This window comes from Anthonomus grandis, chromosome 17 (genome assembly GCF_022605725.1).
Source record: "Anthonomus grandis grandis chromosome 17, icAntGran1.3, whole genome shotgun sequence".
Classification (NCBI taxonomy): Eukaryota; Metazoa; Arthropoda; class Insecta; order Coleoptera; family Curculionidae; genus Anthonomus; species Anthonomus grandis.
Genome location: NC_065562.1, coordinates 11,825,957 through 11,841,011, shown reverse-complemented (window position 1 = coordinate 11,841,011; position 15,055 = coordinate 11,825,957). Strand labels below are relative to the sequence as shown.

Genomic DNA, 15,055 nt, shown 5'->3' with positions numbered 1-15,055 from the left:
TAAACCTTAGTTATGATCTTTATCATCTATATTACCAATATTATGAAAAAACCAATTGACAAAATTATTACGTTACTGTTTGTAGTTTTAAGAAAAAAAATACTAAAATATTCGACTTTAATTTTTTTGAAGTTGGTCATTAGTTCTCTTTGCCATCTTTTCTGGTAATAATTAACTGTTCATTTTCAATATTAATCCTAAACAGATCCTGCTATTTATTTCTTTGTTCCTCTTGTTTCTTTTCTTCTCCTCAGTAGGTCTGATTTCTGGTCTTGTTTGGTAAATACTGGTAGAGTGTTTCCCTGCTTCCTCTCTCTTCTATCTGGAATAGGCTGAAATTTCCGTTATTTTCGGGGCGTTACCTGCTCTTCATGAGAATCACTTTGCTCGAAATCTGCTTGAGGAATAATCCCACTGGATTTGGCTTACCCCTAACAAATTGTCGCATTTTTACTTGTCCATGAAAAGGAATCATTTGTTCATCTATTGACACTATTTTTCTTCGTTCATTTAAACGGCATCCTCTTTGCACCATGTCCAATAAAGGCCTTACTTTCCAGAATCTATTTATTATTATTTCTTCATTGGTAACCTTCTGATCTTCAACAAGTTTTACCCGTGATCGCAACATAAAGTACCGATTTCTTGAAATTGTGTCTGAAACAATGGGTACTCTTGTACTTCGCGCCCAGTACATCCTTATTCTCGGTAGACCATAAATTCCAATCAACATGGAAGCTCCAAAGAATTTTCGCAATTCATATTCAGAAGTTTCAAGAGAACGGCCTGTCTCAATAACCTCACGCATATTTGTGAAAAGTGCCATTTGTTCAAAGAAAGTATCAGAAATGTATTTTCTTAGGTACATACTTGGTTGATTTAATTGAGTGAAAATGTTTTCGTTTTTAAAGTTAAACTGGAATGGTTCAAATTCCCGGACACGGGACCAAGTTTTTTCATAGCCTGATAAATAATGGGCAAGAGACTCGTCATCCGAAGAATCACTCATATTTTCTGCCATCTCCATATCCTCTATACTTTCTAATCCATCCTGATGATCAAGGTTAATATTAACCAAATCCAAGTCCACATCTACTTCATCCTCACTCTTCGACGATAAATCGCCGATATCTGATTGGTCTAGGTCCAGATTAAGAACTAATTCTTCTAACTCGAAGCTGGTTAAATCCCCTAAAAATTATTTCATAGACGAGTGACGAAATAATGATGTTCAACAAGGCGAATAATTAAAAAAACCCAAAGTATGATTTTATATTTAACACACAAATCCCTAGCAATTCATTTATTTTTGTAGTCTTAGAGACCCAAGATATCACTGGTGATACCTTTGCTAAGTCTACCATTTGCGGCACGATTAGATTACTAAGTGAGAATTTTTTTATTACCCATGTTCTATGTGCTACCTGCCGTCAATACATAACAATAAAAAAGCAAGAAGAATATTACTCTTTCTTTGATACACTACTGAGCTATTTTAATGTATTTTTTCCACTAAAACAAGGGAAAAAACGAACATTAATGTCCAAAATAAATTTCACCAATGCACTACTAAAACAAAGGGAAGAACTAGCAAACCTAAATTAGTTAAGAAGAAACCAAATAATGTCAGCGTTCATCCAAAAAGCTTAAAAACAAGCTTAAACGAAAAATTCGATACAATGTAAGGTTCTCTCCTTACATTATATCGAATTTTTCGTTTCGTGAACATAGAGGTGAACAATAAATTAATAAGTGATGCTAAAAATAAAATTTAAGCAAGCTGGGAGCTTAATAACAATCTTAATAATAAACAAATTAGAAATCATACAATAAATAAGATAAAAACATCGGAAAAAACCTTAGAAAATAATAAGGAGAATGCAGATGAAGGTAAATATCTTTCTGTAGATATAAAGAATAAACTACAAATTTATTTTGATGCTCATCAATCTGCCATATGTATATATTATAAGAAGTATGTGTTGATGAACTTTTAACAATATCGTCTATAATTATCCATATCTCGGTAGAAAAGGGTTTATTTCCAAACCAGTTAAAAAGATTAGTAGTCGTTCTAATCTTTAAAAAGGGTGAAAGCTTTCAAAAATAAATTGCCGCGAGTACATTACATTTATGCACTTTTAGCTATAATGTTTTTTTACGCATATAACACCCAATTCATTTTCAGTTAGCACTGGTGATGGCTTATACGTCAAAAGCGCTCTGCTAAGCTTTTAAATTGCTTTGACTACATCCGGTTTATTTTTTTTTATCTTCCTTCGAGCAACACAGCCATTTCCTTTTTTTAATTTAAGATAAGTAAAATATTTGTTGCAGTAATTAGCTAATACAAGGTTATGGGTTATATGTACGTTATTGTCATCGGTTATATTCAATTTAGTATTTTTATTGTTATTTTGCTTTTTATTTGAAGCATATTTAATTATGTTATATATTTGTTTAATATTGCTCAAGTTTTCTGATATCTAGTTCTTAAAGCAATGTATTTAAGCGTGCCCAATTATTCTCTTCAAAATGTTACGAAAATTACAATATTCCTGCTTAACGTTAGGATGGTTTTTATCTCTAGTAGTACATTTTATTGGCTTTTCTCTATATTTGATTGAACGTATAATTCCATAAATTATCCAACGCTTTATTTTATTATATTTTAACGTTAAAAGAATCTGTTACCAACTTACACTTTTTAAGAAGCATACTAAAGATTTCTAAAAATCTGTTATAAGATAACCATGAATACTTTTACATCTTCCCAAGTTGTATCTTTAAGTAATGTCGAGAAATGATCATCAATATTGTCTGTCTTTTGTTCAAGTTTGGAGGAAGTTAGGATTTCTATTTTGTGTCTGTTAAGTCAGTTCCTAATACAATGCAATTATATTTCAAAATAGTTGCCTTTAGTTTATTATAAATAAATATATGATCAAGACAAGTTTGAGATTCTTATGTTATCCTAGTGAAATATATAATATAGGGGCTAAAACCTACATAGGACAATATTGACAAATACCTACATATATATACTTAATATATTGACTGAAATATTTTTGGATTAAATATGTTAAATTACCGTTTTTGTTTAATAATATTACTTCAATATCAGTTAATAATAAATTAATAGTTTGATTTGGAAAATAATAAAAAATGACCTGTTAATGATTGTTCCCTTGTTCATCTTTCTTTACTCCTTATAGTTAAAGCATAATCTCAACGAAATATTAAATGCCTTTTCATAACTTAACCCATTTTTCATTCTTGTTTTTACGTAAATAACCATATTACGAAATCTACTCAAAAATACATTAACCCTAATCTAGGTTACACAATTTAATTACCGACACAAGCGGAACTATAAGATAGTCACAAATTCTTATGTCATTAAGTAATCTATTTTTATCACTAGACACAAATGAGAGTTCTACTCATGAAAGGGTATTTAAAATATAATATTTTTTCTATTGATAAAAAAAAATCAGTCACATTAGCATGCTGTCTTAAACTGATAAGTTGTTTTTTCTTAAATACGTGCTATATTTACTAGTTGTGTGATAATAATTTTAATTAAAAAATGGTAAATATTGGCATAAAAATATTATTAAATAAAACATAATTTTTTTGGTAATTTTAGGATTTCTCATCATCAAAAGTTCAGAAACAAGATAGGCCAAAATTCAGCCTACTTCACCTTTTATTCCTAAATAGTATCAGCCTGTTTTTCATTATTATATTTTCAATAGTCTTTTTCATATATACGATAATATTAAATATTTATTTAAAATTAAAAATTGGAAAAAGTTATGGCGGAGTTGTACCACCAAGGGATTTAATATTTTTCTTACCTGACGTTTCGGTATGTCATATTACCACTGTAGCATATGCTCGCTGTGACAAAAAAATTGACATGGTCAAGAGAGTTAAAGAAATTATACAGGAAAAGGTGGCTATTTAATTTATTTTTAAAATCAAATAATTATTAAATAGTTTTTTTAGATATTTGATTTTCCGGACAACTATCCTAAGCTTACTAGCTCGACTCATTCTTTTCATGGTTACTATTTCACCAAAAAATATGACTGTAATGTCAATGATGTTGTTAAAGAAATACACTTAGATAAAAATAAAGAACTCACAGAAGAATTTTTAAAGAAGTATACTGCCAAGGTGACAAATGCGGAATTTGGAAAAAATGGATCTGTACTTTGGGATATACATGTTGGACCTTGTCCTATTAAGGAAACACAAAACGTAATCCATATCACATATATAAAAATTAATAAAGTAAGCAAAAAATATTTTCTAGGGCGTTTACAGGTATCCAATCATATCAAGGTTTCATCATTCAATCGCTGATGGAACTTCTCTAGTGAATCTTATAATCCACGTATTTGGAGATAAGGGATGCGAAAATTATGGAAAGAAAATTTTCGAAAAGGTGTTAAAAAAGCAAAGTAGTGGCAAACAGCGCAAAAGTTTTAGTGAATGGGTAGAAGCAAATGTGGTAAGTATTATAAAAAAAAATAAATTTTTGCCTTAGAATTATTGGAAAAACGTATCTTTTTTATTGAGTTAGGTAATTTTTCAGGCAGAATCCTCTTTTTTAAGAATATTTCAACATACCTCAGAATAATCAAATTCATCTCAAAATCAAAAAGAGTATCTCTGAAGTTACAGTTAATAATAAATTAGAGTTTCTTTGTAAAAAAGTTCTTTTATATAACTGTGATACATTTAAAGGTAATATGAAACGTTGGCCACTAAAATATATTTTTATGTAGAATTTTCTTAAACATGTAGTGATTTTAAATTGGATTTATAGGAAAAAATTAATTTAAAATATATTATTAACTTATATACGAACATAACTGTTAAATATATTAAAAATAAAAGGAATTAAATAACAAAAATTACTAAATACATACATACATGTACGTAATTTCTGCACCTCTCTCAAACTGTTCTACTGTATTTTCTATATCGCTTTAGTTAGTAAAATCTTTATTATTAATTACTGTAAAAACCAGTAACAAGTAAAGTCATCCGGTCTATCATCAATTGCATAAATTCCACTATCTCTTGAAAAGTAAATTACTTGTTTGCTTTTTTTCAATATAACTACCTTTGCTAGTCTCGCTGTTTTTACAAGTGGTGGTACTGCATATTGGTATTCTACTAATTCTTGTACGATTGCAACAAATTAGGTCGCAATTTATCAGTGTTATTGTACTTAAGAATATGCGTATTTAGTATTTCTGCAAAACTTGCCTACGGATTCCACCCTTATTAAAGAAGCGCATTTGAAGAAAAGATCAATTTTCTAGCAACCAATCTAACTACGCAATTTAATAATGGTCTGCCTAGCATTATTATAATTCAGGTTAAAAGGCTTTGCAATAACAATGAACCAAATACTAATAATGGTTTAGCTAATACCACCCTAATGAATGAGATGTTTGAAAGGCTAAAACGGGTAATTTTAATATGAAATTTTTTAATTGCTGCAGAAACGTGGAAACTCATTAATAAGAGAATTGATAGCTCCTTTCTTCTGGAACAACTATCTTTTTATATACCCTGATTAGAAGCAAAGTATAAAACTGCTTTTGAACCTAATCAAGCTAGATCAAATATTACAATGCATAATCTATGCGTGTACTAAATATTTAATCTTATATTTATCAATATGCTAAAACTGTTTAGGTGTTTTTAATTTTTAGTTTAAACCCTATTTGGATTTGGTGTCGGCTTGTAGTTTTTTGATCTGACTATTTCTGTTGTTATTTTTATATTTTTATTTTATTTCTGTTTTACCGTTTTTCGGCTTTTAATCACGTTTAGTCAAAATAACGATATGTTGTTAAAACTTAGTTTATTGTTATTTTTGTCTGTAGCAATTTGCTTATAATATATTATAAGTTGGTATTAATTCTTAACCCTTTGAGGACGAAATTAATTAAGTTACGAAGAAAACAGTTACTACCAACAAATCTTGATTTAAATGGGTATTTGAACATAAAATAGTATAAAAAAATAAGTGTCTATTTAAAAAAAATAAATAAATAAACGGTGGTTATCTGGACTAACCACTAGTCACTCACTATGGTTTGTGGAAATCGTAAAAACAGTTTCTTACATCTTTTAAGATCCGACGTTACATGTTGAGCACTTCCATACGGTTCGATGTGGTTCCTTGCGGCTACTGCATTGGGCACATCTAAGAGAAATAGTAAGTGTGAATGGGCATATGAGCATTTTATCGTATTTTGCTTCTTAAGGTACAAGAGGTTTGAATTTATTTGGGAGTTTCTCTGCACTTTTCCGACCACGTTTCGCTTGTTCTGGATTTGAACCAACTAAGCCACTCACTGCAGAAAGCCGAAACTGTTTCAAGGTCATAGTATTTGGTATTCTATGTTTGAAGATGATGTAGGAATTAATGACTGTAGCATCCACAAAGTACCAAAAAATTCGGTGCCACCATTTTCGTGACTTTATATCTACTTCATACAGTGACTTTAACATGTCAAACTTGTCGACGTACTTCATGTGCCGGTTATAATCGTTAGCGAGTGATGGGCACTCTACATCTTCTTTAGAGCTGTCTTTTTTTCTTCTAGAAAAGGGTTTCCAGGTTGGCAGGATCGTGAAAATTTGAAATAAAAAGAACGCTTTTTTTATCCATCCACCCTAAGGCTACAATTCCTCCTGATAGTCCGCTTCTTTTTTTTTCAAATGCTTATCGTCACGTAAGTCGTTTGGCATATTTTTTCTATTTTTTCTCGCGGTTCCACATGCATAAATGCCTTCCAACGGTAAAATGTTTTGCAGCTCAACCGAGTTAAAAAAATTATCAAAGTATAATTTATGCTTATTTCCAACTAATTCTTTAGACAAGTCGTTTATAACCCTGGCACCTAAGGATTTTTCAGTAAGATTTAAAACTCTACCTGCATAAATTTGAAATTGCGACATAAATCCTGTTTCGTCACTTCTTACCCACACCTTGTATCCCCTCTTGATGAATGCTGCTTCTTCCTTTGAATCGTATCATAGATTCGTCTATGGCTTGGTAGTCACTTGGCATAAATGAATTTTGATAAGAATTTGATAAGGCATCAAGGAGTGGGCGAATTTTGTAAAGCTTGTCATAATTGTCATCTTGCTTTTTCGGTTCAGTTGCATTGTTATTCAAATATAAGTTGCTCAACAACCAGCCAAAGCGAACCCTGGACATAGCAGTACTTATATAATCATCTCTAAGTTCAATTCTGGACGACCAATAATCACGATAGCTGGGTATAGGTTTTAATCCCATCAGAAGGTTCAGACCAAGGAACACTTTTATTTCAGCTGAAGTTGTTGGCAAAAATGAACTACAATTGCCACCTTGTTTTTGAACGGCATAAAGGTTAGTTTGGAATAGATTTTTTTCGATCAGATCCAACGTTAACAAATGCAAAAAAATATTAGTAGGACTTTCTAGATCTTGTGGTATAACGGGTCCAGTATTTTCAGTAAATGGGTCAACCTATGTACAAAATGTTGTCTGCTTTGTCCACTGTATTGTAGTATTTCTAAGCTGTAACTGTAATTGCGCTAAAGGAACCTCATCTTCAGATTCCCATTCATAGTTCGGTATAACTACAGCTGCAGGTATATCTTGCTGTTGATATCTGCTGATGATATCTGCTTCCTCACCGTCACAAATACCATCTTCGGTAACGGAAGACACCTCTGATTCGTTATCAGGTGCTATGCTACTGATTAAATTTTCAAAACCGCCAGGTGGTAGATTTTCTTATTCTTTCCACCTCCAAGTAATTTTGGACGGACCTGAAAAAAAAAGAAATAAACCCTCTGTGAAATAAATCACTAGTTATAAAACATATCCATAGCAAATGTATATTTCAACTCCTATTATTAGATTTGGAAATCACCAAGAGCCGCCTGAGACTATTATAGTCAAAGTCTTTATTTCAAACCATACGTAAATTTCCTGTAAACCAATAATCTTAAACTTTTCTGACACCTCTCAGATTTACTGATGCCTGGTGGTTAGACCGGGATACTACACTACTATCAAAACAATTAATTTCTAACAAGTAATTATGAAGAAAATATGTTTTTCCTGCCATTTTTTATCAAAACCACTTCAAAACGTGAAGCAAAGGCATTTGTTTACACCAAAACAAAACAATCCTTTCACACTAACCAAATATCGAAATAAAAACCGAATTTATTGCCATCTAGAGCATGCATGTAATATTTCCATATAATATACTACTTAGGCAACACACTCATTGTGGTTAGATCAAATGACCGCTAGACGGTTACGTACAAATTTAATAAATTGTGGTTAGCTGAGCTAACTTAAAGATTCTTACGATAAATATTGAAATTCTATTTAAAATATTATTTAAATATTTTAAGAATATTTTTGAAAAAATATTGATTTTAGGATATAATTTTTCACTTTACTTACGTTCTTAGTAATCTTATCTGAAATATTTTATAAGATATGTCAACATAATCAAATAACAATTAAGACATGGAATTAAATAAATTTGAATTGGCAATAAAATGAATTTTATAATATATTCCTATAATGTTTAGATATTCGCTTAAATTTTCCACAAATTATTACAGACTAATATTTTGGCAGTACTTAAACGTTTATTTTTTTAAAATATTCAATAAAAATTGACTAATATTTAAAATTTTATTTAAAGTAATTGTTGGAAACTTACATTCTTTAATCCTTTCAAATATTTTAAAAATACTCTTAGTTGAATACTGATTTTTAGGGAAAAAAGTATTAATACTACATTTTTGTGTTCACCTGATGAAATATTTAGGAATAATTTAAATATAAAGATTCTTTTTAGAATATTAATAAACTATTATAAATCTTTAATAAAATATTTTTTGAAAAAAATTAAATATAAAAAATTTTGAATTAAAATCTTAAATTGAAATTTACAAAAAATTTTTAGGATAACATAAAAAATTAAAGGACTAGACATTTTTTAAAATTGACTGGAATGACAATTCACAATATTATATTCCAAATAGTAATAAAAATTTGCTCTTAAAATTCTCTCAGAATAATATATTTTTTTAGTATCTAAATAAATTTAATTTTATCATTTCATCTGTGAATGATATATATAATAAAATATAATTTCTATAATACTAAATTACAAATAGTAACAATTAAACAAAAACACTTAAAATTTATTTGACATAATTATGAGACTATTCTGTTAATAATTATAACTTCAATCAGTGCATATTTTTTAGGTTAATCTAATAAAAATGACTTCGGTGTACATGGAACTTTTATTCGTATCTGCGGGAAAATACGTAGCGAAAAGCCATTTAAGGTCACAGGACGTAAATGCCCTTCATGGAAAATTATTAACAGGGGAAAAATTATGTGCCTGGGTAGCAGAAGACACAGTAGAATGCATACCAATGGTAAAAAGAATAAAAAACAAGACAAAAACCCAATTTATGTGCGTTGTCTCTACTGCAGTAGCTGCTAGTTTGTCAAATTATTTTAAAAGGGTATAACATATTGATTTGTATCAAAATCTAGAAATTAATTTTTGTTTTTCTTTTAAGAATGACCTGCCTATACCAGAGGACATGTCTGGACTAATAGCAGTTCTGCTGGATTATCCCGACGTTTGATACGACTAAACCTGTGGCACTAAAAAATAAAGCTGGTGCAGTATTTTTTGATACACCAATGACTTATGGATCTATTACTTTGGTAGAAGCATTGAAAAACGTTTCAAAAGAATGGGAAAGGCAAATAGGATTAGCTGATGCTTTGGTGAGAAAAAATAAAATATTTAGGATAATATAGAATAAATTGAAGTAGTATATTGGTATTTTGGTAAATTATTTTTTTTTGGAAATAGGAAAAAACAGTATTTTAGTATTAAGCAATAAAAAAAAGTTTAATAATTGATTGATTTTTTTCTAGCCTTTAAATAACGCTTCTACCCCTAAAAGCAAAGAAATTATAAAGTTTTGGAAAATCATATAAAACATAACAATATTAAAGATGACAAGTTATTCTTTCATTGAATTTTTGAATAATTTTCTATTATTGATTTCTATACATTAAAGTTACTTCATTGATTGGGACATACCGGGAGGTGCGTCGCCGAGCGGGAACATAGGAAGACCTATGTAAATTTTAAGGTGGTCAATTATTGGCTTCCCTGTCCATCTTATAGGAAAAATGTAAGATAACTTTTTGAAGAGGACCAATCTGGCAAACCCTTGTGCAAAGTTTCAAAAAATTTTAATAAGCGAATCTTGAATTATTCAATTAAACATAATTGCAAAATTAGCAAATTTTCGGTTCAGGTAAAACCAAACGGGCATAAGTTATCTTACTTTTTTTCTGTAAAATGTACAGGGAAGCCAATAATTGACCCCCTTAAAATATACATGAGATTTCCTATGTTCCGCTCGGCGACGCACCACCCGGTTATACCAGTTTTTGAATCACGTCTCTACATGTAAAAAATAAATGACAATGGAAAATAAACGGCTTAAAGTTTCCATAAATTGATTTAAACTCGCTCTATTTGCCATATTGAAGTAATGCTGTTTTTAAAAAACTTCCATTCGCAAAAATGCCAATTTACTATTTAGTTATCTAGTATATTATCTAAGCCCTAAGTTTCATAGGCAATAAAAACATTTTCTTGAAGGTTGGTACTATACTCGTCCGCTTGCTGGGTTTAATTCCACCCATATTATTAGTAAAACATCTTGAATGGAAATTCTCCTATATTTTAACCAATGTACCTGGTGGTTCGACTATAAATACCAGAGATGGTTGGATTTTTTGAAAAAGTTATACCTATAGCACCTAACGTATTACTAGCGGGTAAGAAATTTTTAGTATGATATATAGATTTTGTGGGTTAACCTCAAAAGAGTAAAATGATAATAAATTAGATATTTATGAAAAAATATAAATAAGAAAAAAATGCTCACTTAACAACAAATATACTCATTGACAATAAAAAGTGTTACACCTAGAAAGAATAATTTTTTAATTTTATTTATCATAATGACTATATATATTTAAAGCATAACGACAATGTTTTATCGTTTATTCTAATATTTTTGAAAAAATTTATATTTATCTTATTTTTTAATTTCCTAGAGAGCATCAAATGTAATGTTTTGGTTCAAAATGGCTATATAAACTCTATATAATAATAAACAATTTAAAAAGTTACTTTTAAATAATAAATGGTTGCACGGGTTTTAATTTAAATAACATTCGTCCAAAATATAACGTCTTTGATTAAATTCTACATGTTTACATAAATAATTTGTACTAATAGTCAGAAACAATTTTTTAAATTCAATAAATTTAAATAGCAAATATTTCTAGATGAATATTGGAAGTTAATTTAAAGTATCCATTGGAAATTTAAATTATTTAAAGCACATTCTTAAAAAGAGATTTATCGTATAAACAAATACGACTCGATATATTTTTTTTTATTTACTCTTACTTTATTTTAAAACAACATTATATTAAGCCCTAAGACCATCCAATAAATGACTCTCACGAGATGTGTTAGTAAGTTAACAAAAAGTATTTGTTGATTTTTATCTAATATTACAATTTGTTTAATTCAATAATAGTATTTCATATTTTCAGGTGTTTCTATTGCAATACTGAGCTATGACGAAAAATTTAATATAGGAGTACTGATTGATAAGGCATTGGTAAAATCTCAAGAGGAAGTTCAAATGATAGCAGACGATATTTTAATTTCTATAAAATCGTTGGATCATCAACTAGAAAAGTAGGATTAGCTGAAGTTAGAATAATATAAAAGTTATATTAATATATATATATATATATATATATAAGATATTTTTTTTTATTTCCATTTTTTTATTATTTAAATATTAAAGGACAATGAAATTGTATTTAACTTTACTTAATTTTATTTACCTTTTATCTTTCTATTGTTGTCTTGGAATTAGTTCTACCATAGCTCATACTGAAAATAAACTCTTACTAAGCTCAGAAATAAATAGTACATTGTATGTGGTTCTGCCAAACCACTGACTTTTACTGCATACTTGTTTCAATTATTCTCCCTCTAGCAGCTTTTATGAATTTGTCATTTGCCTTTAGAACAGATACAAGTTCATCTATGACTTGAAAACTAACTCTTTTGACTTGTCATAAACAAACTGGCCACTGAGTCACAAATCCATTCAATTTTTCCAACACCTGAGCTAGCAGTAAACATTGTTAAAATATCTCAAACATATGAACATTAGCATTATTAGATACTTGATTCGAGCCTTGGCTAATATTTTTATCAGCTATTCTTTGTCGATATTCATGTCCTAACTTATTACAATTATTGCAAGTAATTTTTTTTCTGACTTTTGAATACTTGTTTTCATAAATTTGCCAGATTCTAACGTAATTTGCCAAACCTGGACTTCTAGAGCTAAGCGAAAGACCTCCGAATCATCATTTGTCATTCTGGTTTCCTCGTAGCTAGATTTAGATAGCAGCTAGATTTTCAAATGTTTATTCATTTATACTTACAGAGTCCCATGCTGCCCTAAAAGCATTGCATTTGGGTGGTAGGCTATTTATAACCTTTAAACAAATTGTACTTAAGCTAATTAAATCGATGTAAGCAGAAAGGGCACATGTCAAAAAAACACATTTTTGGAAAATCAATAAAAACTGTTTTTTCATCAAATTAAGTAAAATTATTAACATTTATTGTTATAATTGATTTGTTGTTTGAATAGCACGATTTGACCTTTTATATTTTAAATTTAAAAATTGATTTTAGCTCCCCCAGAAGACTTTGAAAGAATTGACATGTGCCCTTTTTGCAAATAATGTTATTTAGTAAATTTGAAAAATATTTATTTTTTTTAATACAGCTTCAATTATGTTAAGTACAAGTCAAAAATAAACAGCTAATTTCAATAGAAGAGTACAATGTTTTGGAAAAACTAATCACTCATTGATTATTGATTATAGGCCACTGAAGAATAGCATCAAAATATGGTTTGTGTTCTTCTGCAACAAAAGCAGTGCATTTCCTTATATGCTCCATTTTGTTGACCTTAATAGGAACTTTTCCTAAGGGATGCGCAAGGCTCGTTGGCAAAGTTGGGTGGGCAATTCCAGGTTGTGATAAATTAAATGTATGTGACATCAAACCGTCAGTAAAAGGATAGGCTCGAACAGTGCCTTTTTGTTCGGATGTGTATTTAAAACATGAAAAGGTGCTTATTTGAAAGTTGACCTTTTCGTTACGAGGAATGTGTTTTGTTTCTTCAGAGACACAGGTTTTTTTATAAAATTTTCCCCATCAGTTTTTGAAATCTAATACGTCACTTGTTGCAACCTCTTTGACTGAAAATTTTGTATTATTTTTTGTACTGGTAATAATAATCCTGGAAATTTCGTGAATGGTGCATATTCTATCATGTTTCCGTAAATTTTCGTAAAAGCCACTGTCACACGGGAGAAATGAATGCCTCCTAGCTGGGAAAAAGTGCCAAATCATGCTAAATTTACCAGAATCTGTGAGAGCCAAAAAATCCTGACCATAGTATGATTCTTGTTTTGGCCCCAGAAGTTATAACTGTAAAGATGAAGCTCCGATTGATTTTCCTTGAATTCATTAAGATATTCGAGAACAAACGTACAAATTTCGTCAGCTGTTTTCTTTGCCTGTCCCTCGTGGTAAATGTACACCCTGAATTTATTTGTCTTAAGATTGTGAATACAAAATGCGGATACAGTAAGCTGCTGGTAGTAAAATACCTCACCCACAGGCGTTTTGGGTAACTGGACATTTTGAATAAAATCGAAGGCCAATGACAGAACTAGGCCTTTATTTTCCTTTTCTTCATTATCTTTGGTTATTTTTGAATAAAATTTTTTAGCCCTTCGTTTCTGAACTATCAATTCTGCGACGGCAGTACGCTGGGCCGTGTCATTCAAATTTTGGTCTTTTATTTTGTTATTTAGTAACTTACAAGTCGAACAAATATCAACTTGTGGTCTTCCGAAAGAGAGATTAAAATATTCACGGAAAAAGCATCTATAAAATGAAAAGCTTACCTTTTGGCTTGAATACTTCTCTAGGTAAAGTTGATGCATTTTTGTCAAATTTAGCTGGATATTTAAATAATGTTTTTCACGTCCTGGATAGTGGCTGATTTTTGTAGGAAATAATTATATGTGTTCCTTTACACGATTCCAAATTTCTTCTGAGAAAGTATTAGCACTTGTCATTTTTCCGCGTAAGTCTTGCCTTGTGAGGATAAGGTGTTAATTCTCCTGATGCATTTGTACGTGATAGCATATAAATTCAAAAATGCTTTAACACAAATCTCTACTTTGGAACTTTCTTTAAATGAGTAGTACTTGAAACTTTTGATTTGGGTTTATTTTTGTCACCTGGTCGAGGACGCCGCTGCTTTACTTCTATAATATCCACAAGACCCTGTAGAAAAATGTCTTGTTTATTTTTAGAGCTTAAAGTATAAAATCGTTGAAAAATCGCCAATCTATCTGCAACAGAGAACTTTTCAGAGCATTTCATTCTACAACTAAATAATGAAATTAACCGATGTGCCAAAAATACTATAAAAGAACCTACCTCCAAAGGACTCCATTATTAATTTTTTTCTCACAAACATCTCTCTCCTTTACTATTTTTATAAGACTTTCCTTCCAATCTTGGCTTTTTCTGTATGTTGCGAGCGTACTTAGAAGGCTCTGCTTTTCGTCTTTTATTAGGTGTTAGTTCAGAATTGTCATCCATGTCAAATGAAACTAAAACCACGTGCAACTGTCCCCGAAGCAACCAACAGATTAAGTCGAATTTTTGCTGATGACGTAAAACGCACGACAAACACATGTTGACCCCACCATTTGAAACACTAACATTTCGCATAAAGGGTACATGTCACTGACGTGTGCCTTTTACTCTCACGAGATGTG

At 30.0% G+C, this 15,055-nt stretch overlaps 1 protein-coding gene and 1 pseudogene across 2 annotated transcripts in view; one reads left to right on the top strand and one right to left on the bottom strand.

Moving 5' to 3' along the window:
- Positions 1 to 3,485: 3,485 nt before the first annotated feature.
- The window catches only part of LOC126746235 (uncharacterized), a 13,869-nt gene continuing 2,299 nt past the window's right edge, over positions 3,486 to 15,055 (top strand). Inside the window, exons 1-8 of one of the 2 annotated variants that reach the window (XM_050454390.1) lie at positions 3,486 to 3,592; positions 3,650 to 3,958; positions 4,012 to 4,266; positions 4,322 to 4,519; positions 9,319 to 9,585; positions 9,643 to 9,856; positions 10,749 to 10,927; positions 11,717 to 11,862. In XM_050454390.1, the coding sequence (XP_050310347.1) occupies positions 3,590 to 3,592; positions 3,650 to 3,958; positions 4,012 to 4,266; positions 4,322 to 4,519; positions 9,319 to 9,585; positions 9,643 to 9,711 (1,101 nt within the window). In that variant the 5' untranslated portion in view covers positions 3,486 to 3,589 and the 3' untranslated portion in view covers positions 9,712 to 9,856; positions 10,749 to 10,927; positions 11,717 to 11,862. Of the gene's footprint in view, positions 3,593 to 3,649; positions 3,959 to 4,011; positions 4,267 to 4,321; positions 4,520 to 9,318; positions 9,586 to 9,642; positions 9,857 to 10,748; positions 10,928 to 11,716; positions 11,863 to 15,055 lie in introns of those variants that run through there. The other variant, XM_050454388.1, reaches the window with a different exon arrangement.
- Positions 13,124 to 14,876, bottom strand: LOC126746234 (uncharacterized; annotated as a pseudogene).